This window comes from Sciurus carolinensis, chromosome 8 (genome assembly GCF_902686445.1).
Source record: "Sciurus carolinensis chromosome 8, mSciCar1.2, whole genome shotgun sequence".
Classification (NCBI taxonomy): Eukaryota; Metazoa; Chordata; class Mammalia; order Rodentia; family Sciuridae; genus Sciurus; species Sciurus carolinensis.
Window position 1 is genome coordinate 60,796,578 of NC_062220.1, and position 24,603 is coordinate 60,821,180.

Here is a 24,603-nt window from a genome sequence, read left to right on the forward strand (position 1 = left end):
CAATAACTTTCCACAATAGTCATCAATTCTGGTGTTATGTATTTTAAAAATGTGAATTTTGATTGGTAGATGCAAACCCTTAAAAACATGAAGTTTGATTCTTTAAGTAATATCAGTGCTTCAATAAGTACACAAGCACATCAAGAACTGAAATGTATTTTGTTGAATAAAATGTTATTTATGGTTTAAAAAAAAAGGCAGTGATACCTATACAAATAAAACATATTTCAATTTAAAATGGAATATTTTAAAAGAAAGGGAAGAGTGGAGTGTACTCGTTTGGTTTCTAAAGGAATGCTGACAAGGCATGTAATTTGTTCCCTTTAGGGATAAAACTGTGTGAGCAGCTGTTTCATTGCATCATTTGTCCTAAAAGGCACTTTAATAGTGGAAGGAGCCACAGAGGCTGCTGCCAGCAAAAGTGACCGGATCATATTTCACTGGATTTGCAGTTCTCTCACATCTTACTAATAGGAAAGAAGGGGTTTTCAAATTTATCCTGTATTGATGCAAGAAAATGGCATCAATTCCTGATTTGGGCCATTTAACAACTGGCCCAAAGATCATCTAATCAGTTTGGTTATAATAATAAAATCTGATTATGAAGAAAGATGAAATAAGACTTTTTAGTCTTACAAGTCATTAACAATAAGAGACACTTCCTTGATTTTTTACACAAACAGAAGATTTTTAATAAAATGATGCAACAAACCTATAATGAATTTAGGATAAAAATAAATTGAATCATATCAGCCAGAGCAGCAGATTCTTAATTCACTCATGGCATCCTCACATTACACAAAATGTTTGGGTTTGACTCCTCTTCTGAGGCTTATTATGTTTATTGTTTTGGCAAATTAAGTTTTGAGTGTAAAGGGAGAAAACAGAGTGTCTATCTCACTGTTATTGTGAGGATCATGTGACAGAGTTTATGTGATCTTCAATATTGTGATAATATTCACTAGAAGAATTACAAGCCTGGTGGAATGCAAGCTTTGGAGTCTGACAGCTAGGATTTGAGCCCAGACTCCTCCACTTGCCTGAGCTATTGTTATGATCAACTCAAGGATTCTGAAACTCAAATTCCTAATCTTTAAAACAGACGTTTTTGTCACTAGAGTTTTGATTGTTAGTTTAAATAAATTGTAGAGTACTGTAAACCGAGTTTATTTACATAGTAAACTTCTATTTCCTTCTTCCCTTGTAACCTCTAAATATCATAAGAAGGCTAACATAATACTTGCTTTTCTTTTGTTTCTTAATCAGTTCTCACCTCTGCTCTATTGATTTGTTCCAAAGACATGCACTTAAAAACACCTCTGGGGATTTTCAAAAATTTTTTGTGGATCTGAGTGTTTATCATTGTTTACTTATATAATTACAAAGAGGTACCTAATGGCAACTAATATTATATATTAATTTTTAATATATATATAAATTGAAAATAGTGAATTTATTTCCTGATCATACTATAATTCTTTCTTGGCATTTTTTTTTTCTGAAAAAAAAAATATGGTTATCATCTAAGAAAGACAAATTGTCAGTTAGTGGTACAATTCTTTTAATTAGCCTTCTCACACCTGAGAACTAGATATACACCAAAGAGTTACCATTTTTATATCATCTTCAGAAGTCAGGGATGTATACCAAAATATAGTAATTTCTATGTAGAACATTTTATAATTTTGCAGAGGAATACTTTACTGGGCTTCCACCAACCATTATAAGGAACTTCAGTTCTGTAGATCTTAATACATTTTAAAAAGAAGTTCAGTAGAATCATTATCAAAAGGATCAAAATAAAAAATCATCGAATTTCTATTAGAGAGCAAGATGTGATTACAAGTTACATATTTTTATCCTTCCGACCCAAACATTTCTCTAGGAAGACCAGCAACAACTTTTTGTAATGGCTAATACCCTGGAAGATGGCACCATGACATCTCAACTGGCTGAGATAATAAAACGACTGTGGGGAGATCCAGGAATTCAAGCGTGCTTTGAAAGAGCATCTGAATACCAGCTCAATGACTCAGCAGCTTAGTAAGTGAACTCACTTGGACAGGAATTGTAGTTAAAAACATTTACAATTTCATCATTCTGTACTGTATATTTGTGTTTACAAGTGAAGCAAGTAAATGGCTCTACATATAATCATAGCGAACTACAAAGCAATTAATGAGAAGCAAAAAAATAACAAGGTAGCATAAATGAGATGTAAAAGTAACCAATTTTGAAACTATTTGCTCCCCCAAAAAATATATATATACATTTCACATATCTTCTCTTAATTAAAAAGAATAAACGATTTTACATCCTGCTCAAAATTCACAGATTGGTAACATGCACACTGAAGTTCTGGGCTATTCAATCAATATTACTGAAATCATCTCCTATGATGGTTTTATTGTTAACACATGCTGTGGTTAATTGGATTGGTGAGAAAAATACAAAATTCTAGAAGAAAATAATGTAATAATTTCCAAAACATTTGTATACTGTGGCATTCTTTTGGAGTTTCAAGAATTATATGATTTTCACATCTACTATTATCCAGTAAGCATATACTAGTTATAAGAAATTTAGGCAGTTTTAACACTACTTATAATTTCAATATCGACATAAATTCATATTTCCTTTTAGCAAGTGGTTCTTAACCTATCCCACCATTATATAAATATGTTTCCAAGAATGTGTGCACATGTATGTAAATATGATCTAATTACCCATTTTATTTTTCTGTTCATGCATATGAACAAAATGATTATGTGTCGCGTCCCCTGCCCGCAGAGAAACACGAAACCGGATCAGGGCAAGTTCTTTATTTTCTGCAGTCTGCTTCTTCTGGCTGGCCAGCAGCGGCGGGCCGCTCTTGCAAGCGCCTTACATTACATACAACAACCAATCAGCTTATAGATCACGAGGGGAAAGCATGGACAGTAATGGAGCACAATAGTGTGGATATAGCAATCATGCAGTGTCCACGAGGACCCATGGCCAATCACATTAACTTCCTCAAAATACGCCACTTGTTGGCAGAGAGTATTAGTCTGCTGGAGGTACCTGGTTTTGTTCTCAGCACTTCCTTGGCACCTTGCCAGGTGCCATCTTGGCCACGCCGAAGGCCTGGGGGTCTGCAGTACCCCGACAGCTCCCCCTTTTTTATTTATTAAAAGAATGCTGGCTTGGGATCATGCCTGTCTTAGGCGGAGTGGTCAACCATCGTCCTTACCCGTCATCGGATAACTGCAGAGCATGCTACAGCTCCTGTCTTAGGTCGGTACGCGGTTACCTCCTTCCTTACCCGTCGTTGACTACCGATCCAGCATGCTCAGCCAGACTTGAGGAGAGCTGCCAGCCTCTAAGGCCATCATGGCTTGATGGAAAATGATGCGATCTCTGGCATGAACTTGGCGTATACGCATGATAAAGCGTGTGAGGAAGATAATTGTAATAATCATTAACACACACAATGCTCCCATTCCTGCCCATTGCTTAACAAAACTGAAGGAAGAGGATAACCAATTTTGCATTTCAGATATAGGGGCTATATTAACTCTAGTAGAATTGAGGCTAACAATTTGTGATCTAAGAATGGCAGTAAGATTATCAAATTTATAAGACCAATTGGCACGTAGCTGAGTAGATATGATTTTAGACAAATTTGCTGCATAACTAAGATTATGATAAGCTACAGGTGTAATGCACAGTCCTGGTAGATGATAAATACACCCCACACTTAACAGTTCTTGTAAAAGGTCCATTTGTTCTTGAAGTAAGTCCACACGCTGGTTCACCAAAAGTAGTCCTGCTTTTAGGTGTTGTTCCACTGTTTGTTGAGTAGACAGAGCAGTAGCTGTCTGCTGGACCACTTCATTAAGCTTAGTTGCTGACTGTACTGATGTCGTCAAAGCTACAGCTGCTGCGGTGGCTGCTGCTGCTGATGCAACTATGGTGGTAATAACTGCTACGGTGATTCCAAAGTCCCTCTTATTTCTGGAAAGCAATACTGGCAATTCATCATCTGTAACAGAGACTGGGACTGGTAGGAAGGTAGGAACACACATTAAGTCTGCCAGCAGGAACCTAGAAGCATTTTAACATTGAGAGATAGCACAAATCTGAAGTACAATTGAGAGAAGCAGTTGTTTTGTTACATAGTTGAACTGTTCCTCCTAAGAGACTAAAAAGAGGTTGTAAGTTAGTTTATTCCGTGGAAACACACAAACTGAGCCGCAGCTCCAGTAAAGCACCGGGTTACCCTTATTACCCAGAGTTAAAAAAAAAACCCAAACAAAGAGACAAAGAGAAAGTTTATCTTTAGGGGATCTGAAGGTCTCCTCTATTCCCCCTTTTTGTTTATCATGGATAGAATCTTATACCCATTTGTCTATCCTGCCTCGGTTATCAGTTTGCTTAATCATTTGGTACTGTTGAGTAAGGACCATAGTTTGGATTGTTTAAAGGGAATAATACAGACTTCTCCCGGCAGGGAGAAAGCTGATATTTCGAAAGTCCCGAGAAGTGAGCGCACCCTACATCCCCTATAGGCAGGTAAATTTGGTAATCAATGGGCTCCGGAGATCCTTGACATTTGTAAAGGCAGATGGCTTCATGGCTTCATTTCCTCGAATTGACCCGATTCCCTATTTCTACACTAACTACCTGTCCTTAATTCTGGCTTCATTCCCCGCTTTAGCTATAGGAACTCCCAACTGCTTCAAGGAAAAGGGGGCGTCGGTCGTTCTGGCTGCTTCGAAGCTGAAAGGGGGCAGTGAGGGGCAAGCAGTTTGGAGTTCCTTTTTTAAAAATCGGGTCAATCGAGGGGTCCGAGGTAGAAGTCTGGTTGGGGAGGAGCAGGTTATAAAGTCATCTGGGGGTGGGTGTTTCTATGATAGAAGAACAAAAAGACATGAGTACTGAAATGAAATTAGTACAAAGTAAATGTTGCAGTATCTGGAACATGCCACTGAGTATCATGAAAATGACAGAAGTCAATCTTTCACCAGGAGGTGGAAGAACTGAGAAATTGTTCCCATAACTAGACCTAGCAAAGGCTGGAAAGGACAAGGCCTTTATTTGGGAACTTTAACATAGTCCAGGTTATCAGGAATGTAAACACAACATTTAACTCTTAATGTCATAGATATCCCCAAAAATATAGTTAAGCTACTTAAGTCATCTGATTGTGTAAAATATCCCTTTATTGGTATAACCTGTGTTTAGTAGAGAGCTCTATATTTCTGTTACTTAGGGCTAGGTAATCATACGAGCAAACATAGATTAAGTCTACCTGTGTAGCTTAGGAAGATCTGCAGGCCTTAAACTGACTAAAAACTTCTGACTCTGGCAGTTTCTCTTGATTGTTATCAGGCACATTTGCTGAAGAATCTTTCTTTATTTGTAGCTTCCAGTCTTTATTCTAGTGGACTAACATAAGTGTACATCTTAAGTTACATTTAATTATTATTTCTCTTAAATGCCCAAGAATGGCTATATTTTGGGTTTTACTGTTTTGCTGGGTGTCCAGGATCCTCTAGTCTCAACAATCTCCTTGATCAGGAGGTTGTGTGACCCAGAGTTGCAGCACTCCTTAGAGAAGTCCTCTTATTCCCTGGGTTCAGGCTGACTGAGGGCAAAAGATCCAAATACTGGCCTATCTTGCCTTCTGTATTTAATTCCAATCTCTAAGTTTGATCTTAATCATCCAGCAAGCCAGTTTTACCAGTCATAGAGTGAGAGTACTGGGCTTTAACTTTAATGTTCATAACTTTACAGTTATTTACCCTTTTATCTAACTGGAGTCTGTATTAGTTCTGGAAGTTACCACTATCTGTTTTATAGGTGATGGCTTATTATCATAAGTTACCTAGGTTGCGTGTTTTTGAAGCAGCTACTTTTGTAAAACATTAACAGGTAACAGTTTTACAAAATGAAATTAGCAAGAGTAAAAATATATTCTGCTTGTATAATAGCTATCTTGAATTTTGACTGAGAACCACATTATATTTCCTATTTGAGATCATAGTAATTTTACAACAAAAACCAATCTTTTGATTATAACTTTAAATAAGCTGAAGTCTGACTTATTTTGGAGTCACTCTAACATGTAGTAAGGTGAGAGGCAGAGCCTTATCTCAGGTAAGGCATGACTCTTTATAGATCTTAAGTGTTTTAATTTTGATGTTGATCTTTGCTTCTTCCTTAAATATCATTAAGTAGTTTACATATACTGTTTCCTGAGTCTATACAAACTTTATAATTAACACAATTTAACATTGTATCTAAAACATGAATCAAAGAAAGGCTGAGAGAGCTTTTAACTTTCCTTTTGTGTGTCAAAGTGGCAAAATATTTTCATGTTTCACAAAATTAACCTTTAAACAAGTCAGGCTCTAATGTTTAGAAATACATTTACATTTGAAATTTTTTATCTCAATGTAAAATATAACCAATTTTACATATATCCTATTGATAACAGGTCCTCTAATAGAACACTAAATGATAGAAATTAATCCCCAATGAAATTTACTCTTTATAAGCTTAAAATTACCATTACAGACAAGTTTATCTGGAGAATAGCACCTTGATAAATTTCCTGCTTTAAAACTTGTATACCTGAAAAATATGAACACATTTAATATACAACTAGAAACCATTTCACAATTACCTTGACACCTTTTTTTCTTACCAAATTTAGTTTCTAAAGAAAAATTTAGACTCTGTAACACAGTACAATACTTTAACAGTTGTTTAACCATAATTGTATACACCCCAATTTTTAAGACTAATTGTTCTAAAGAATAAAACTTAAGAGACTTGTTGAAACTTGTCCTTTACTTACACACAGACTTTTTTACTCAGAAACATTTCCTTTTTCTTTTTATTTACCAACCTATGAAAACACCAAGAATGTTTAAGTATGATACCCCATGTAATTTAAGAAGTTAAAAGTACTTGATGTTATTTAACAATTAGCATTTTAACTTTGTAAATTAACCAGACGTCTCTACAAACACATTTGAGTAATCCCATACATGTTAACTCCAATTTATTTATTTTATAAAAACCAAGATATCAGACAAGTGTCCTGAACAGGATCCGTTGTCTCTTTCCTGCTGAAGAAAAGTCCTAGAAGCAATTGATATTAGACATTGTTTAACATTAACATTTCATTAGTTTGACCACCTGGAGACTTGTAAGTTATTTTTAAAGATATTTTACTTTTATTAGTTTACCCAATTTAAATTGAACCTTTTTAAATCACGTGAATAAAAGTATTTGGATCCATTTTTAAATTTTAATTTTAAGAGCACTCAGTTTTGACAAAACATGACATTAGACAGCACGACATACAGATAACATAAAATCAAAGGCCTTGTAACTTTATAGGTAAATGTTCATTGCAATGAAACAGATGTTTAAAAACTTCAGTTGAATAAAAAATAGAACTGATCAAAAAGAAAAAAATCATTAACCTAGGTATGTAGGATCAAAATTATGAGCTCAAAAATACAGCATTAAAGAAAAACAAAACAAACAAAGAATCCTAGAAAATAAGTTAGTTAAGTTTAAAACGGACACCCCTTTTTTTTTTTTTTTTCTTTTCTTTAGGTTACCCCTCCTCCTTCCCGCTGAGACTGCTGTAATTTATAATCCATTGTAGGCTTTGACAAGGCCAGGCAGGGGGGAGGGAGGATCACCCAGGACTTTTTAACCCTTTTTTTACCTGGTTGAGAAATCAGATTAGGTTTGAATGCAGAAAATCATGAAACAATTATCTCCCAATACTTGTGGGGACTATGGCTACTATATTATGTTCCCACTCTTTCTGAAGTCTGAGAATATGATCGTTCCTCTTTAATTTTTTCTAAGATCTGACTTCCTTCTTCTAAAGGCCCCTTTAAATCCCTAAAAGGGTTTTTTGATTTACCTTGCTGTATCAAACAAGATTTAACAAGTGACCATATTGCCAGAGTTCCCATTGGCAAAGGCTCGCGTCTCTCCGCGTCGCGCAAATCCTCTCCTAGCTGTTCCCACTGAGGAAGATTTAATAATCCCTCGTCTAAAAACTACGGAGAGACTTTCTCTACAGTATCTAGGAACTTGAAGGCCGTGTTTGCCTTCAATGGTGTTCCGTGATTTTTTTTAAAAGTTCTCTAAGAGGCCGCTGCATTCTAATCTTAGACAGATCCGTTCCCATGACTACGAGGTAGTTTACTAGTTTAAACACACAAACAAAAGACAGGCGCGCGCACGCACACACGCTCACTCACACACGCACACAGTTTGGTACCACTTGAATCGTCCCTCCCACGGGGAACCTTTTATGATGAATCGTCCCTCCTCTGGGGAACCTCTTATGATGAATTGTCCCTCCGCTGGGGAACCTCCTGTGATGAATTGTCCCTCCGCTGGGGAACCTCCTGTGATGAATTGTCCCTCTGCTGGGGAACCTCCTGTGATGAATTGTCCCTCTGCTGGGGAACCTCCTGTGATGAATTGTCCCTCTGCTGGGGAACCTCCTGTAATGAATTGTCCCTCTGCTGGGGAACCTCCTGTAATGAATTGTCCCTCTGCTGGGGAACCTCCTGTAATGAATTGTCCCTCTGCTGGGGAACCTCCTGTAATGAATTGTCGCTGCTCCGCGAACCTCGAGACGTCTCACCTTTTGAACTCTCAAACTAATTTTTCTTGATTTGAAAACTTATGTGAACTTACCCTTATATTTTTTCTCAGTCCGGGTGTTTCGGCACCATCTGTCGCGTCCCCTGCCCGCAGAGAAACACGAAACCGGATCAGGGCAAGTTCTTTATTTTCTGCAGTCTGCTTCTTCTGGCTGGCCAGCAGCGGCGGGCCGCTCTTGCAAGCGCCTTACATTACATACAACAACCAATCAGCTTATAGATCACGAGGGGAAAGCATGGACAGTAATGGAGCACAATAGTGTGGATATAGCAATCATGCAGTGTCCACGAGGACCCATGGCCAATCACATTAACTTCCTCAAAATACGCCACTTGTTGGCAGAGAGTATTAGTCTGCTGGAGGTACCTGGTTTTGTTCTCAGCACTTCCTTGGCACCTTGCCAGGTGCCATCTTGGCCACGCCGAAGGCCTGGGGGTCTGCAGTACCCCGACAATTATGGAGAGAAAATGAGCCATATAAATTTCAGGATTGGGGCATAGTTTTTAGTAATTACCTATTTGTCATTATTATAGACCCCAGATTCCAGTGGGCACATTGCTTTTAGAGTGAAGTGCTATTCTTATTTCTCTGGTGAAGGTGAGCATGGATGACACTCTGTGATTACATAAACTGGTAAACTACTTGTATAAGTGTTTTAGCATTCAAATAGTAAAAGGGATCACTGCAGTTGACTGCAGTAAATGTAAAACATTGCTTACCTTCCATTCACTGGTAAAAGCAATCAACGCGTTAGGAGATAACTTACAGAATACTCCCATAAAATGTTGCTTGGTCAAGTTTTGGGGATGGTGGGAGGCAGAAAGAAAGAAGATTCATCTGGGCAAGCTATAATTAATATATTTTGATTTGGATACTAGATTTTAATTGATTGATCATCATTTTTTTCTTACAAAATTGAAAGAAATATACTTCAATTATGTTACCACTGTGTTTGCCAAATTATTTTCTCTTTGATAGCAAAGAGCCATTTACAACTCACATAGCTAAAAGGGGAAATCAAAAGGACATTTTATTATTCTTTTAAAATTTCTATTATTCCTTTGCTTAAATTATTTTCTATGCAAATATAGATTCATACTAAAAATATTTATCTGTTCTTCAAGTTAACTATAGCTAAACAATATCAACTTGCAGAGGTTGTAAATGTTGTCCACATTATCATAGTTAATTGACTACCCAGATAATTGTCATAGCCATAGAGTAGCAGAAATGGCAATTCCCCCTATGTCGCTGTTTAAGAAAAATTAGTGATTGGACAGTTTTCTTTTAAAAAGTTAAAGCAGATTTTTTTTTTCAAATACTGGCATTGTAAAACTAAATATAAAATCAGATCAATACTATATAGATATTAAATAGAGCAAGGCTTCCATATTTCTGTCTTGCCTTTTGTGTGTGGGGGGGGGGAGTGTATGTATCAAAAGTAAGATATTTGTTTTTTCTCAAGTCTCAGATCCTCCAAAGAGCCTAATAAAGAGTTGACTCTAATTGGGGTAAAGATAAAAATTGCTGTGGTTGGTTCCATAACAGCCCATCAGTTCTAGCAAATATAAAAAATTTAAAAAGGAGACATGACAGTGGCGGCAAGCAGGTCAAAGAATTCAGTTAAGACTGCATGGCTGAGTGGGGCCTTGTGTACTATTTAAATTCCACATGCTTTAAGAATTAACATGAACTTCACTGGGAAGAACACTATTTTTACGTGACTGGAAAAACAAGTATTTTTATTGTGATTTGATCCACATGCTTTAAGGGCCTCTGTTTGGTTTAAACTTTAAACTGTGAGTAGAGCATGCAAATCCTACATTTGTTTATTAAAATAAGCATTTTAAATGCAAATTGTTCAGTCTGCTAATGCCTCTGCTTTTTCCTGAAATCATTTATACACACAAATAGAAGTGCATTAAAATGTTTCTTTACTGAAGTTTTTATTTAGCTGTTACTAAAACAAATCCAATTTCTACTTTGGTAGGTATGTTTGTTTAGTTAATGTTTTTACTCAGGCATGAACCAAGTAATCAACAGTATACCCACTGCATAACAGAGTAAGCCAACAGAAAATTCACTTAAAAGAGATTTGCTTCTCCAAACAGAAAACAAATAAAAACAGCTAGCAGAATCTGCCAGTACTTTCTTGGATACATTTATATCTTTATTCATCATTTTTTAAAGAAAAAAATCTTTATTAAAATTTAAAAATAGTGGTAAATTTTCACACTATGAAATTTCTGAAATGTAATTTTCTTTTTGCACCTGACCAAGATCCCTTTGGGATACCTTCCCATTCTGTTTGTTTCTGCCTAAAAGAAATAAATTGCCTATGTTGCTTTAAATTAAATATATTTTTTACTGATAAAACTAAATTTAAGTCATTGGTCTAGATGCTAAGAGTCTCTCAATTTAATCCCTGAATAAATTCAGTTGTTGAACAATGACTAACATTTGGCTGGATTTCACTTCTCAAACTCTGTCTCCATGGCAGCACACTAATCTTAACCTTTCTGTGAGTGATATATGCAAACTTGGTTCAATGTGATGGTCACATTTGCCATGAAAACATTACCATATGATTACTATTTGAGTTTGAAATGTTCACAGAAAGACTGGTAACAGCCTTAATGTCACAAGTTTAGAAAAGTGGCTTTCAAATAAATGTAAGCAATAAAACACTTACTTTTAATCCATAGATATCATCTGGTTTCAAGGATGAAGAAATAAGAGCAGTTTACTTCGTTCAATCCAACAGATTCATAGAATGTACAGCTTAATCAGACTCCTGCTCTTCACCCAAGATCCTGTGAGGAGAAAAAAGACAGTATTCAGTCTAAGAGTAGGAATCTTTAACATGCCTTCTTTTGGGTTTCAGGGCACAAAAACACACTAATAAGGGAGAATGGGAGTGGGGACAGTAGTATTCGGCCTTCTGATCCCAGTAGTATTATCCAGGGTAGGTCAGCAAATTCATGAGTTAGTTCCAGTATGGAACAGCAATATAAAATCAGGTACTTCCTTTATTGAACTATCTGGATGTCATCATGGCACTTAATGGAAATAGGTGAATCCTAAAGGGAGCAACCCATGCCAAACTAACAAGCAGGCTTCCAATTACCATATTTAAATTAATTCCTCTTTAAAACCTGAAGTACCTAAAACAAACTGCAGAATTTGGATGAATATCTATCAACTATCATTAGAAGCATAATAAGACAATCAATCAATATACATATCTATATGCATATATATTCCAAACCCTGTAAAGAAGAATTATCTTTTATACTCCTATCTGTATACCAGCAAATTTATCACTTAAGCCTCCTAAAATACAGGATAAGGAGGCGTTTATTAGGTTTCCTTTAGAAGAGACCCTCAGGGGGCATTTGTGTGCCACACTTACACAGCAGCTCTGCAACATCACAGTTACCAAATTCTTAACATTCAGAGTTTGAAGAGCACCAGAAATCTGGAGTATATTATTTTTAATGAACTCTAAACCAAAAATTCACTTGTCCTAAATCCTGGTATTCTCCAATGCAAAAGTTCAATGCATATAAATGCTGTCTCCTTTTGTTTTTATTAGCTACCTTAATGATTTAGATAGAATAACAGCTCCTGGGTATGTGCCAAATGAGCAAGATGTTCTGCATTCTCGAGTGAAAACTACTGGCATCATTGAAACTCAGTTCTCCTTTAAAGACCTGAACTTCAGGTATGATCAAATGTTTCTTCTAAGTGTGGACAGGAGTGTGTATCAGGTTAAATCTTTATGGAGAAAATCACTAACCAATAGTCAGGGGCAGTGGGTCCTTGGGTGTGCTCCCTAGGTCTGTTAACTTTCAGTAACAGGATTCTTTATTCCTGTGATCCCTCTCCCCAACCTCACCCTGAGTCAAGTCTTCTCCCCACCCCAGGCTAAAGTGCTTCTGTCACAAGCAGGTGGGAGCTAGATTTTGTTTTTCTCATATTTGAAACTGATATTGTACTTTGGCTAACAAGAAAAAGGGAAATATATTTAAATAACATTTAAGCAACAGGTGCAAGGAATCCTATATCCTTTGCCTTCTTATTTTCTCCTTTGCTTGAAATATTTGTATTAAATCTGTTTCCTTGCCTTAAAAATGCAAATGATGAAAAAGAATTATTTGAATATGATGCTGTTTACTAGAATTACAAGGCATATTTTATAGTATGTTTTGGGATATGAAAATGAATCATTATTTTTTATTGCTGTGGATTAAATTTTTCCTAGAAATTCTACTGCAAAATCACTGACTACATGAAAATCCACAACATAGTATGAGAAGATATCCCTTGATACTTAATACTTTTCTCTACAGATTGTGGGCAAAGTAGAACATTAAACATTAATATCAGGTTCTGACTATATATTTTAGTAATGGAAAAAATCAGTACAATATAATTAATAAGGTCACTCATGCATTCAATAATGAAAACATTTCTAAAGAGTAGAAAAACTAGGGAGAACCTGGCATGAATCATTTATATCCACTTATGACAAAAAGTAAGCAAATGGCAATTAATATCATAATATTTGTTTCAGTGAGATAGTTTTTAAGTATGCAAACTAGCTATATATAATATCTAATTAGAATAGCTATTTTGTAGATAGGATATTTTCAATTAATGTGAAAGAAATCTTTCCAAAATCCACATGAAATTTCAGGCCTACAAACAGTTAATTTTCTGAAAAGTGAGCTAAAGATCATGTAAGGCTGAGGGACCGAACAGATTGAAATCAACATCCTCTCTGGGTAAACGTAATAAAAGTTTGTCGTCAGTCCTGGCTCCACTGTTGTACAGTCCCTCTTTGGCAACTACTTTCTTCAGACTGCTGACCTTTGGTCCAGTTTCTGGAGTTTTCCTTGGGGAGCCCAAGTCCAATTGCTTCTCCCCTCTGCCTATCTTAACCCTGACTGATCATTTTCAATGCATTCTGCTTTCTGTCTTGTTCATCTTTCTTCTCTTCAAATTCCTGACTAAAACTAATACACTAGAACTGTGTGTGCGCCCTGTGGTCAATCAGTTCAAAGTTCTAATCCCATGTTCTTTGATAAATAGCAACAGGAGTTAAGAAAAACTTGCCTTGTAGGTTTGTTCTAAAGATTAGATCAAGTGAGTCCTAGCAGAGAGTTACATAACTAGATGTAGTTTATGTTACATAAATTAATGGGATTTTCTGGGTTCTAGATCATCTGGACTGCAAATCAGTTTTGAAAATTAATGTTATCTACTGAATTTCTAAAAGCTAACAACCCTGGTAACTCCCTAATATACTGACCAATTTAGTACCTTCTCAGAAATGATCACTGATAAATTATTATTTATTTTTTTCTTTTCTCTCTTTCCAAGTCTTAGGGCCTTTGTGCTTGCTGTTTTTGTTGTTGTTGTTGTTGTTGTTGTTGTTGTTTTTTGGTTTTTTTGTTTTGCTTTTGCCTACGGACTCTGCCCTGGGTCTTGGCAAGGACTATCTTCTTATCCTGAAGATTCCAAATCAAATGCCATGAACTTTTGGATCCTTGATCATTCTATCTGTTTACAATCCCTGCATATCTCTGCCACCATTACAACCCAGCAGTGTGCTAGCAAACATTTAAGAGCAGGCTTTTTCGGGCAGTGGATTGAGTTAGCGAGGAAGGAAGGGTGGGAAGGACCCAATTTGTGACCTTAGAGAATTTCTCTGGAGTAAACATCCACTGTGGCCAATTTCAACCTACAAATGTTATGTCACTAAATGTCATTAAATGCAGAGTTGGGAAAAAATGTAAATAAACAGCTGTCATGAGTCACACCAGTATTATCTATCTCCATTACAATATTGATATATCATACTACTTTCCTCTTTTTTAAAAAAATTATTTTAAAATAAATATATGAAATTGCTTTATTTCTTTATTCATTTTCTCTTTTTGTTTCTGTTTCTGCCTCATACACCCTGAACTCCAGGAGGTCAGGGGCCTTGTCTGCTGATGCTCTACCTCTAGTACTTATTATAGTGACTAGCATGAAGTAAGCATATAGTCAATTATTGCTGAGTGAATAAATGTACTATGTCAAGCACTTTATGTATATAATCTCTACACTTCTAAGTAACATAAGTTGGACATTGCTATCCTTGGATAGGAAAAGAATTAAGAAATGGAGGTTAAAATGAGGTGAAAGATTTCCCTAAGGTTTTACATAGAAGTGCAAAGGATCAAAATGTCCATCTTTATGTTTTTAAAGACCATGTTCTACACTGTCACTGGTGGGTTGTTGGATAAATTGGGCTGAAAATCATTTTCTTTTGCACAGTAAATGCTTCTTTAGCATGATGTTGTTGGTCATTTGCAATTATGTTCAGCGAGAAAGAGAAGGGAGGATAACATAGCTTATTAGGGAGATATAAAGTAGTTTTTAATGATTTCTTTTCTTATGGAGATATTTTAAATCATTTATAAACATTTTTAGTCATAACACTTGAAGTATATTAAACATTTAATCAAGTCTTTTCTTTCTAGATATACATGACAGTAGAGTGTATTTTGACATATTATACATACATGGAATATAATATCTCACAGTTGAATCGCCTTTCTTTCACATGCTGAACACAATAGTCCACATGTACACAACCTTGTGTAGTGTAAAATTCTATATTTCAAAGTAGTAAGCATAAGAATAATGTACCTTCCAGCTTCATTTCAGCAGTTGCCCAGGTGGTAAAATATATTACATTAGCATTGATTTGTATTCATATAGCACAAATCATCCTTATGACTATTTAAAACTAAAGACTTCATTTACATTTTAAATAAGAGAACTTTGAATTTTAAATAGTAATACCAAAATGAAAAATTTTCTCTGCCAAAGTAGTGTATCATCTTCATGTATCATCTGATTTAATGGAAATTACCTTAGAATTCTCCTCAAACCAGAGTTCCAACTGTCAAACTGAAATTATTTTTACAAATGTTTGCAGTACTATGTAAGTGGAAAATTCAATGCAAGTGCAAGCCCTTCTACTGTTATAAAATAATTCCTTAGAAACAGATCCACAATGATTTATCAAGCAATTATAGAGCAGTCACTTTCTTCCTAAACACGCCATGATTTAAAAAATAGAACTGAAAGTAATTTACACTATATAGGAACCAAAGAAAAGGGGTCAGCAAGTATTGCAATATGGAGCTTTAAATTTTGTAAATTTAACATAACTGCTTTCAAGAATATTCGAGCAGATCTGTGATACAAGATAAATGACAGTTTTCCTGATATATGGAGCTAAATCATTTTACTATGTTCACTTGTGTGGGACGTGACTCACTTCAGCTTATCAGTAAGCTTTGTTATTCTCTACTAGATCACTAGGTCTCATAGAACATTAACTTGTGTATATTATGTTTGTTTCAGATATGTTCATGATTAATATTACCAAAAGAGTATGTGTATAAGCTGTCTAATTTATCCTAGTGACAGAATTTGTTTTCATGGTTTTATGGATTACATTATATAATAATTAGAGAATTATCTAATGAGCATTTAAAGTTTCAAATACATAGACACATGTTCGGTAGAAGGTAGATAATGGTAAATTAGCATTGACAATTACAAAGATTCTGGTTTGTTTTATTTATTTATTTTTTTTGTGGTTAAGCACCCCTGGTTCAATTCCTAGTACAAAAAGATTCTGGTTTCTTTATGGTTTTAAGTGCTTTCAATTTTGTTTTTAATCATGATGAACTAAGGGGTTCAGAATGACCTCTGTGAACATCTCTGATGTCTATAATTATCTACCCTTCTCTATTTTCAGAAATTGAATAAGGGAAAGATTTAATTAGAGTATTTTGCTACAGCTGTGTAGTGGTGACACAGACTCACTGGTTGACCCTCATATGCAGTCATCTTAGGAAGCTATCCCAACTCTGATAGAGCCAAACGTCTTAAATAAACCCCATTCAACAGAAGTGTTTAAAATAAATTCATACTCAGATTGGATCTTATTTTATGTGGTTAAGTATACAGAAGAAGATGTTAGAAATGGTGATTTTTTTCAAATAATCACATGCTTCTTGGATGAACAAAGGCATATAACATAAATTAGCTATAGAAGAATCGTTAATGTTTAGCTATTCTATATTATGCAATAATTTTTAAGGAATTATAAAGGGAAGATTATATCATAATAATCTATTTTAATATGAGGACTGAATAATCTTGTATGGTCATATATTTAGCCAACTGTTTAACATAAACCCATAAAACTCAACAGCTTTCCAGTTGTTTAAAACAGAACTATAAAAACCAACTCTTCAGTCAACTGTTTAATACAGTCTTACAACACTGAGGGCTTACCCTATATTAATATCATGGGCAATTTAACACATAATCAATATCCAGTGATCACTTAAAAGCTGGTCTGTTAATTTTTAGCTGTCTCATAATCAGTCATTTATAAGCCTCCTTTGAACATTAAGAATCCTAGCTTAAACAACAGACTTAATAAGGAAATATTGTCCCCCTCAAAAAAAAATAACTAAATAAATCAAAAAATATCCACAAAATTGGAACTGTAAGTTCCATTCAATATCCTTAAAGTTCTGGTTATTTTATTAAAGGGACTAAGGAGATCCAAGCATTAATTGTTCATTATATTTCATCAATCTAAACATTCAGGCAGCAAGTATCTATGCTTTTCTCTGATTTTAGTTTTGTTTTTCCACAGAATGATCATGATGGAGTTGTTTTGTTTTTGCTTTTTTATGTACACTGGAGAATATTTCTATAGTCAAATATATAAGTAAATACTCCACTTAGAAATCTCCAAATTACTTTAATAGGTTGTAATTCTTCTCATCTCTCAAAAAATAGGCCTATATTAAAATTTAGAGGAAAAGCTAAAATTAAGAAGAAATATATGAAAAATAAATTCCTACAATGATAGTGAAACAAAGTTACTTTTTTTTAGAGCTTACATGTTTTCCAGGAGAATCAATTCAAAAGCAAAACTCTGGTCCTTGGTCTGATTTGTTAAAAAGTATTTCAGTTCACAATAGCAGAGGGCATTAGAGAGATGTTCATTGCTACCTGAACCTATATCTTCTACTTAATCTGTGCAGAAAAAATTATCTTTTATCAAGTGAGTCATAAATGAGATTATAAACATTTTTGCTCTCTGAATTTCTGAAGCCATTTCATTAATACTAACAAAGACTGAGTAATCTTTGTCCTCCCTTCCTTGAGAGAGAATGATGCTTCCTAAACCCCAAAGTTGCATAATTTGCTAAAAGAACACTGGGTTAAGAGCCACACTGCATAAGTTCCTGCCCTTACTAATTATGAATTTGAAAACAAACCATTTGTTTTTCAAAGACTCAGTTTCTTCACCTTTAATATGGGTACAGTACTATTTTCCCTTCTGACATAAACACAGGCAAGAGGAAGTATAGATATGAATTTACTTCTCAGGGAGATCACACAATTCCAATAAACCTTTTATACCACAAAGTATTATTCTCACTGTTGTTATTTATCACTGTTGTTTACATTTTCCTAAAGAGAAGAGCCTTTTATACCTTGTGTTAATGTGTCATTAGTAGGCTGCAAAGAAGTCAGATCGTAAGAGAATGTCAGCAAACAGCCAGGGAGATTGCTGGCCTTGATTTCAGTTTGATTTTCATCTCAGTTTCCTTATGTGTTTCAATTTTGGGGAGAGTCATTTGAAATTATTGTGTTGTAGGAAATAAATATGTAGGCAATGTATGAAGTTCCCTTTTCCTTGTCCTGTGCAATTTATGTGCTCCATAGAGTCCATAAATTAAAATTAACTGAACTTGATAATTCTTATGATTATTTTTATTTATTAAAAACCACCTGAAAAACACAAAACAAAACCATTAACATGAGAAAAAATATTCTTTTTTTCTCTGAGGTAAAGCAATTGTTCACCTTGCAGGGAATTTGAGCAGTTATTCAAAATAACCTTGAAAAGAGGATTTTCTCAGATTTCTGAGATTCGAATATGAGTGATTAAAAGAATATCAGTCAAAATAGAGGGAAATAGATAGTTGGCATAAATTAAGCTGAGAAAAAGGGACTCAAAAGTAAATGCTAACAAGGCAGATTCAAGTTCTGTTTAGTGGAGAAAACTTAACCAAGGTGTCCTAGAGTTTAATTCTTACAGCACAGTCATTCCTACTGTAGAAACTAAACACTGGGCTCCCCTAGCACAGATATTTTATTCATCCAGTCACCTTCATCCAGGTTCCATGATCAACTAGTTTTGCCTTTAGCAACCCCTGGGGAGAGATTAGAACAGAAGTAGAAGCTAGAGCAATGGGGGTTCTTATCTATTAAAATCTAGTGGGTGGGACTAAAGTGGTAGTTTGAGTTTGAAAAACCCCCACCATGAATTTAAATCTAGTGATGTATATTGCTTTCAGTTCACCCAATTCCACTAGCTAATACACTTTTGTTCAATCCCAGTATCACATTTTTTGCCAACAAATAAAAATGATCCATAATATAATCAAATAGAGAATATATAGAATGCCTGGGATCCAGAAGATCTATATGATGCTCATTAAATATTGGAACAAAACTTCTCAGAAGGAAGGAGTTTTACATTTTTTCACAGTGACTTATTTGGCAACACAGAACTACTCTCTGGGCTGGGAAAAGAAGGGTGGAGTTCACAATGAAGATGATTCCAGTCTACTAGCAAGGGTGTGAGAGCTGTAGGGACCTCTGGTCTAAATAAATAGATTTATATCTCAGGTGATAATAACTTACACAGGATGACAAACATATCCACAGAACCTATCATGATGCCTAAAACACAGCAGCCTCAACAAATAAGCAAGTTGCTTAAGAGCTCATGTGAAAAACAAGAAAATAATTGTGCCAAACTTGTAAGTTCATGATGAGATTTAAATGAGTTAGTTGCTACACTATGATTGCATGTCTAGTAAATAGTAAACCCTTATATATGAGTTAAATTAAGATCAATGTATTATACTTTGTAATATGGGAATTTGAGGAATAAAGAAGAGCCAAGATTTGAACTGTTTCCATTTCTCCCACTCTTTAGATAATTTCAATAAAGGTAGATAAATTTCTATTTTACAAAACCTCAAGAACAAAACCTCCAAGATTGCTTTTATGATTTAATAAAAGATTTGAATATATATTTAAATGTCAGAATGTATACCTATTATCCTAGAAATTAAAGCTATTGGTTAACTTTCACATAAATATGATCTTAAAGTCAAATTTCAGTTCTCTTTCTTCATTTGTTTTACATGTTTAAAATTGTAGAGGGTTTGATAATTAGCAACACATATGATATTCTTTATTGACACAGATTTTAAATTTCGAATCCACATAACTCGTAACCATTGTATTCAATATTGTGAACTTCTTCTCTTTTCATCTACTACTAATGGTGTAATTTTGCTATATAATAAAAATTCTGGAGACCATGAAAACTCTGAAATAAAATAATTTAATGAAACTTAATAAATGGAAGCCAGAAAGAAAGAACTAGTCCCAGGACAAATTTCTTAGGTCACAAGCAGCATAGCTGGGTAGCAACTGAAAAAATGTTCACTGGATCTAAGAAGTCAACATATTTTATAATGAAAAATTGGGTAAAAGAAAACATAGATTTATTATACCAAACCTACATTGCCCAGAGATAACAGGGGAGACAACCTGAATTGGGCAATTTTAGGTTAGGAGAAGAGTTTGTAAGAAGCATTTGTTTCTTAGCTGGTTTGGGATGTAAGTAAGTGGGAATGACACCTTGATAATTCTCCTGGGGTTCTGAGGTAAGGGTTTCAACATATGGATAGGAGCTCTCACAGGTGTTTTTTTTTTTTTTTTTTTTTTTTTTTTTTTTTTTTTTTTGCCTTTCTCTCTGTTTTGATTTGGCCCAAAGCCTGTTATCCCTTCCTCTCCTGTATCCTCTGACCTGTAACTAAATTTAGGACATCTCAGTTTTCTTCCCCTTTTATCAGTAGATACATACATATGTCTGAATATGCATTTGAGGTATGTTAGTTCTATGTATCTGTTCTTTACTTGGTTCACATGGGAAATATGAAGTACAACATACAGTACTTTTGATTATCTCCAGTAAGTCAGCTGGTTGGTCTTTATTATCACAAGCAGAGTTATTTACCTTGAAGACTATAACTTAGATGCTTTTCAGTAATTAATATTTTGATCTTAAAGTAGTACAATAGCCTTATAACTTATTTGCCTCTGGTCTCTTCCTCATGAAATCAATCTTCTGTAATCAGTTCAAAGAGATAATAACATACACACAAGGCCAATTCCATACCAGAAACACCTCACACAGTCCCCCTCTAATGATCATATAAAATCTAAAATTCTCATGTAACATGAAAGATGCAGTTAATCCATTGGTAGCCAAACATGTCTATAGTGCTCCTCTCTCCTCAAACACTTTGCTTTCTCTTTTCTCTGCCACCTTCACCTGGAACATTCTTCCCCAGACTTCTGCTGAGCCCAATCCTTCATCTCTTATTAGGTTTCTACACATGTCATCTTCCATAGTTAAGGATCACTCCATTTCTAGTAATAGCCCTACCTTCTCTAGACTATAGGGATATTTTAGGTTCATTTCCAAACACAAGGACAGCCATCCCCATCACAAGATTAGGGACTTCTTGAAGCTAAACCTTTGGTGCTCAAATAAATATTTTGTGAATAAATGAGTAAATGATAATTATCTCAATGTTTTGATCTTCATCTTTCTTTCTAAATATATAAACTGCATTTGACCCCAAACATGATAAATTCTGTCATGCCTTGATGATGTGCATGTGTTTTGTGTAAAATTTCCCTCTCCATTCCGTTAACATGGAATCTATTCATTTATTTAGAGGGACTTTATTGCATGTCTGTTATGTGTCAGACATGGTACCCAGGCACTAGAAATCAAAGCAGTTTTATATGATGGGAGTCCCTGTCATCGTGGGGCTGCTATTCTATTAGGGAGATGACAGTTAACAAATGTGGAAAAAAATGTTTTTACAAAGTTAATTATTGATTATGATGACTTATAAAGGAAAGAGTGATGTCATAGCAAATGGAGGGTGAAGAGAGATGCAATTTGTGTGAACTTTTGGGAAGCCTCCTTTGTGCAGGAAACATTCAGACTAAGATCTGAAAGCTGTGAAAGAAACAGTCACATAAGAAAGAAAGAAATTCCTTTAACAGGAAGAAGAGATAGACCGTGCAAAAGTTGAGACAGCAAAAAACTTGGATTTATATTAAAGACTCTAAAATAGCCTTGTGGTTAGACAGTATTAAGGAGAAGAAAGTGAAAGGAAATAAGGTTGGAATGAAGAGCAGGAACCAGAACAACTAAAGTCTCATCAATCATCACAAGTTTGTAATTTGTTCTAAGGGAAAGAGATCCATGGAAAAGTTGTAGGCAGAAATCTGGTATGATAAGGAATTTGCAAAATTCCCTAAAATATCAAATGAGGTACATTGAAACAAAATTCTGAGTTCTGTGGGAATCAATTTGAGGACTGCAAAAGTAGAAACAGAGAGACTAGTTAGACATTTTGAGGCATTCTGGTGAGAAATATTGGTGACTTGCACCAGAGGAGAGGAGTTGGAAAGGAATGGATGAATTAGGTAGTGCATTTTGGATATGTAGTATTTGGAGATAAGGGAAAGGGAGTATTAAGAGTAATTATTATTGAATTTTTCCATCCATGAGGCTGCCTTTTTATGAAAATACAGAAGTAGAGGGAAGATCAAGTTTTCAAATTCTTCCTGTAAGTTTTATGATCCCTCAGGCTCTTCTGTGCTGACATTTTCCCATGTGTTAGAATATTTATTTCATAATATGACAACAACTTCCTTACTTTTCCCTCAACCAGATGGCAAATTCTTTGAAGACAGTGACCACATCTTTTCTTTTTTTGTGTACGCAGATGTAGCTCAGTGTCTAGACCACAGGATGCAAACAGTCACTTACAAGAAAGGCTAAGAAATCAGGCAAGAGTCTTCATGGCATCAAAACTATAAAGGCATCCCATCTTCTTGAACTTTCTGTTCACTTTATAGAATATATATAAAGTTTGATTAAATCTTCTAAGGCCAATACACCTTTCAGTAAAATTAAGCTGCTTTAAAATTTCCAGTTGCTCAGTGTAGAAATTATTTAACTCTACTCTGCACAGAGATAGAAAAAAAAAAATGAACTTTCTCTTTTTTTGTTGTCCTTGAGTTGCAAGTAGACCAAATAAGATTCATTTTATAATCAATAAAAAGCAAAAGAATATCTTTCAACAATATAGGCCATCCATTTATAATTATATTAACCTTTATGTACATTTTGAAGGACCTTTATGAGATTCATTTTTCGTTTGATTTTTTAAAAGAATGTTTGATGTAGGTGGACAGAGATCGGAGAGAAAGAAATGGATTCACTGCTTTGAAGGAGTTACATGCATTATATTTTGTGCTGCTCTCAGTGCCTATGACATGGTCCTAGTAGAAGATGAAGAAGTGGTAAGTCTGAAAGGAAAACAAGACCAAGGTAAAAAAACAAACACTTGGATTATCCAATAGTGCTATGGAATTTCCCAACTCAATGAAGGCCTTCCAAGATACATGTCACTTCTAGGTCCTTGTTTAGGATGCTCAACTGTCACATTTCACAAATAATAATCCTGCACATTCTTGTCTTTTATGCCTAACAGAACAGAATGCATGAAAGTCTCCACTTGTTCAACAGTATCTGTAATCACAAGTACTTTGCAACCACCTCCATTGTCCTCTTTCTCAATAAAAAAGACCTCTTTCAAGAAAAAGTAAACAAGGTGCATCTTAGCATTTGTTTTCCAGAATACACTGGTAAGAGTCTTTTCCTTTCGTTACATATTTATACATGGTTGTATGGGTATAAATTTTCCTGTCTGAATCTTGATATTTAATATTTACAAGAATGAGGTCCATGATCATATTTTAGTCATGTATATGATCCAAATTGAAAATACAGTTTATTTTTACAAACAAAACATCATCTTCTCCGTACTATTTAAAGCATATCCCCACTGAACAAACTGGGAAATGTTACATGAGAGTTACTATTGAATACATCAGGTGATACTTAAAACTGTTTTAATTTCAACATAATAGGAACGCAAATTTTATTTCAGATGGGCATTTTTAACATACATCCTAACAAAAACAAGTAATGTTATGTTAGGTCTCAGTGGCTCTTCAATGTTTAAGTTGTGCCAGACAGATAGCATCAGTGAACTTGAAAATAGTGCCATCTTTCTTGTTTCTCTAGGACCCAGAATTTTAGACTCAATCCTGTTAGTCAGTGACTATTAAGTCAAGTTCCATAGCAGTGTTGTTTCAAATTCAGATACAACTTCCTATTTTGTAAACAACTGAATGCCCTGTTGTTAATGAAATTATGTAGGATGGAAATATTTATATTTTAAATGAAAATACAAAACCAATTTTACCCATTATTTGTGTAGTATAGCTCAGAAGTACTGGGTATACAACATTCTGTCAAAAATATATATCTAAAAAACGGTGCTTATATCATTATTACATGATCATAAATACTTTTTACTTGTTTATACATTTATCATATGATCAAATATAAGTATGATACCATATTTAATATTATAAATTAAATGTAGACACAATTAGGGGCTATTTATATACACGTAAGTAATAGAGTTTATTTTTTCAAAGAGTTCACAGAGAAATTAACTCTTTGAAAAGAAAGCACAGAGTTCCTATGTGCTTTCCTGACCCATCCCACAGTTTCTTCTGTTGTTAACATCTTGAATTACTGTTGCATATTTGTTTCAACTGATGGATGATCGATATTGATAC

The 24,603-nt window shown here is 34.7% G+C and overlaps 1 protein-coding gene across 5 annotated transcripts in view; it reads left to right on the forward strand.

Moving 5' to 3' along the window:
- Gnat3 (G protein subunit alpha transducin 3) overlaps window positions 1–24,603 on the forward strand; it is a 282,850-nt gene that overhangs the window by 255,922 nt on the left and 2,325 nt on the right. For all 5 annotated transcript variants that reach the window (XM_047561277.1, XM_047561278.1, XM_047561279.1 and 2 more), the window contains 4 exons: window positions 1,886–2,043; window positions 12,284–12,412; window positions 23,124–23,253; window positions 23,445–23,598. In XM_047561277.1, coding sequence (XP_047417233.1) covers window positions 1,886–2,043; window positions 12,284–12,412; window positions 23,124–23,253; window positions 23,445–23,598 — 571 coding nt within the window. The remainder of the gene's footprint in view (window positions 1–1,885; window positions 2,044–12,283; window positions 12,413–23,123; window positions 23,254–23,444; window positions 23,599–24,603) is intronic.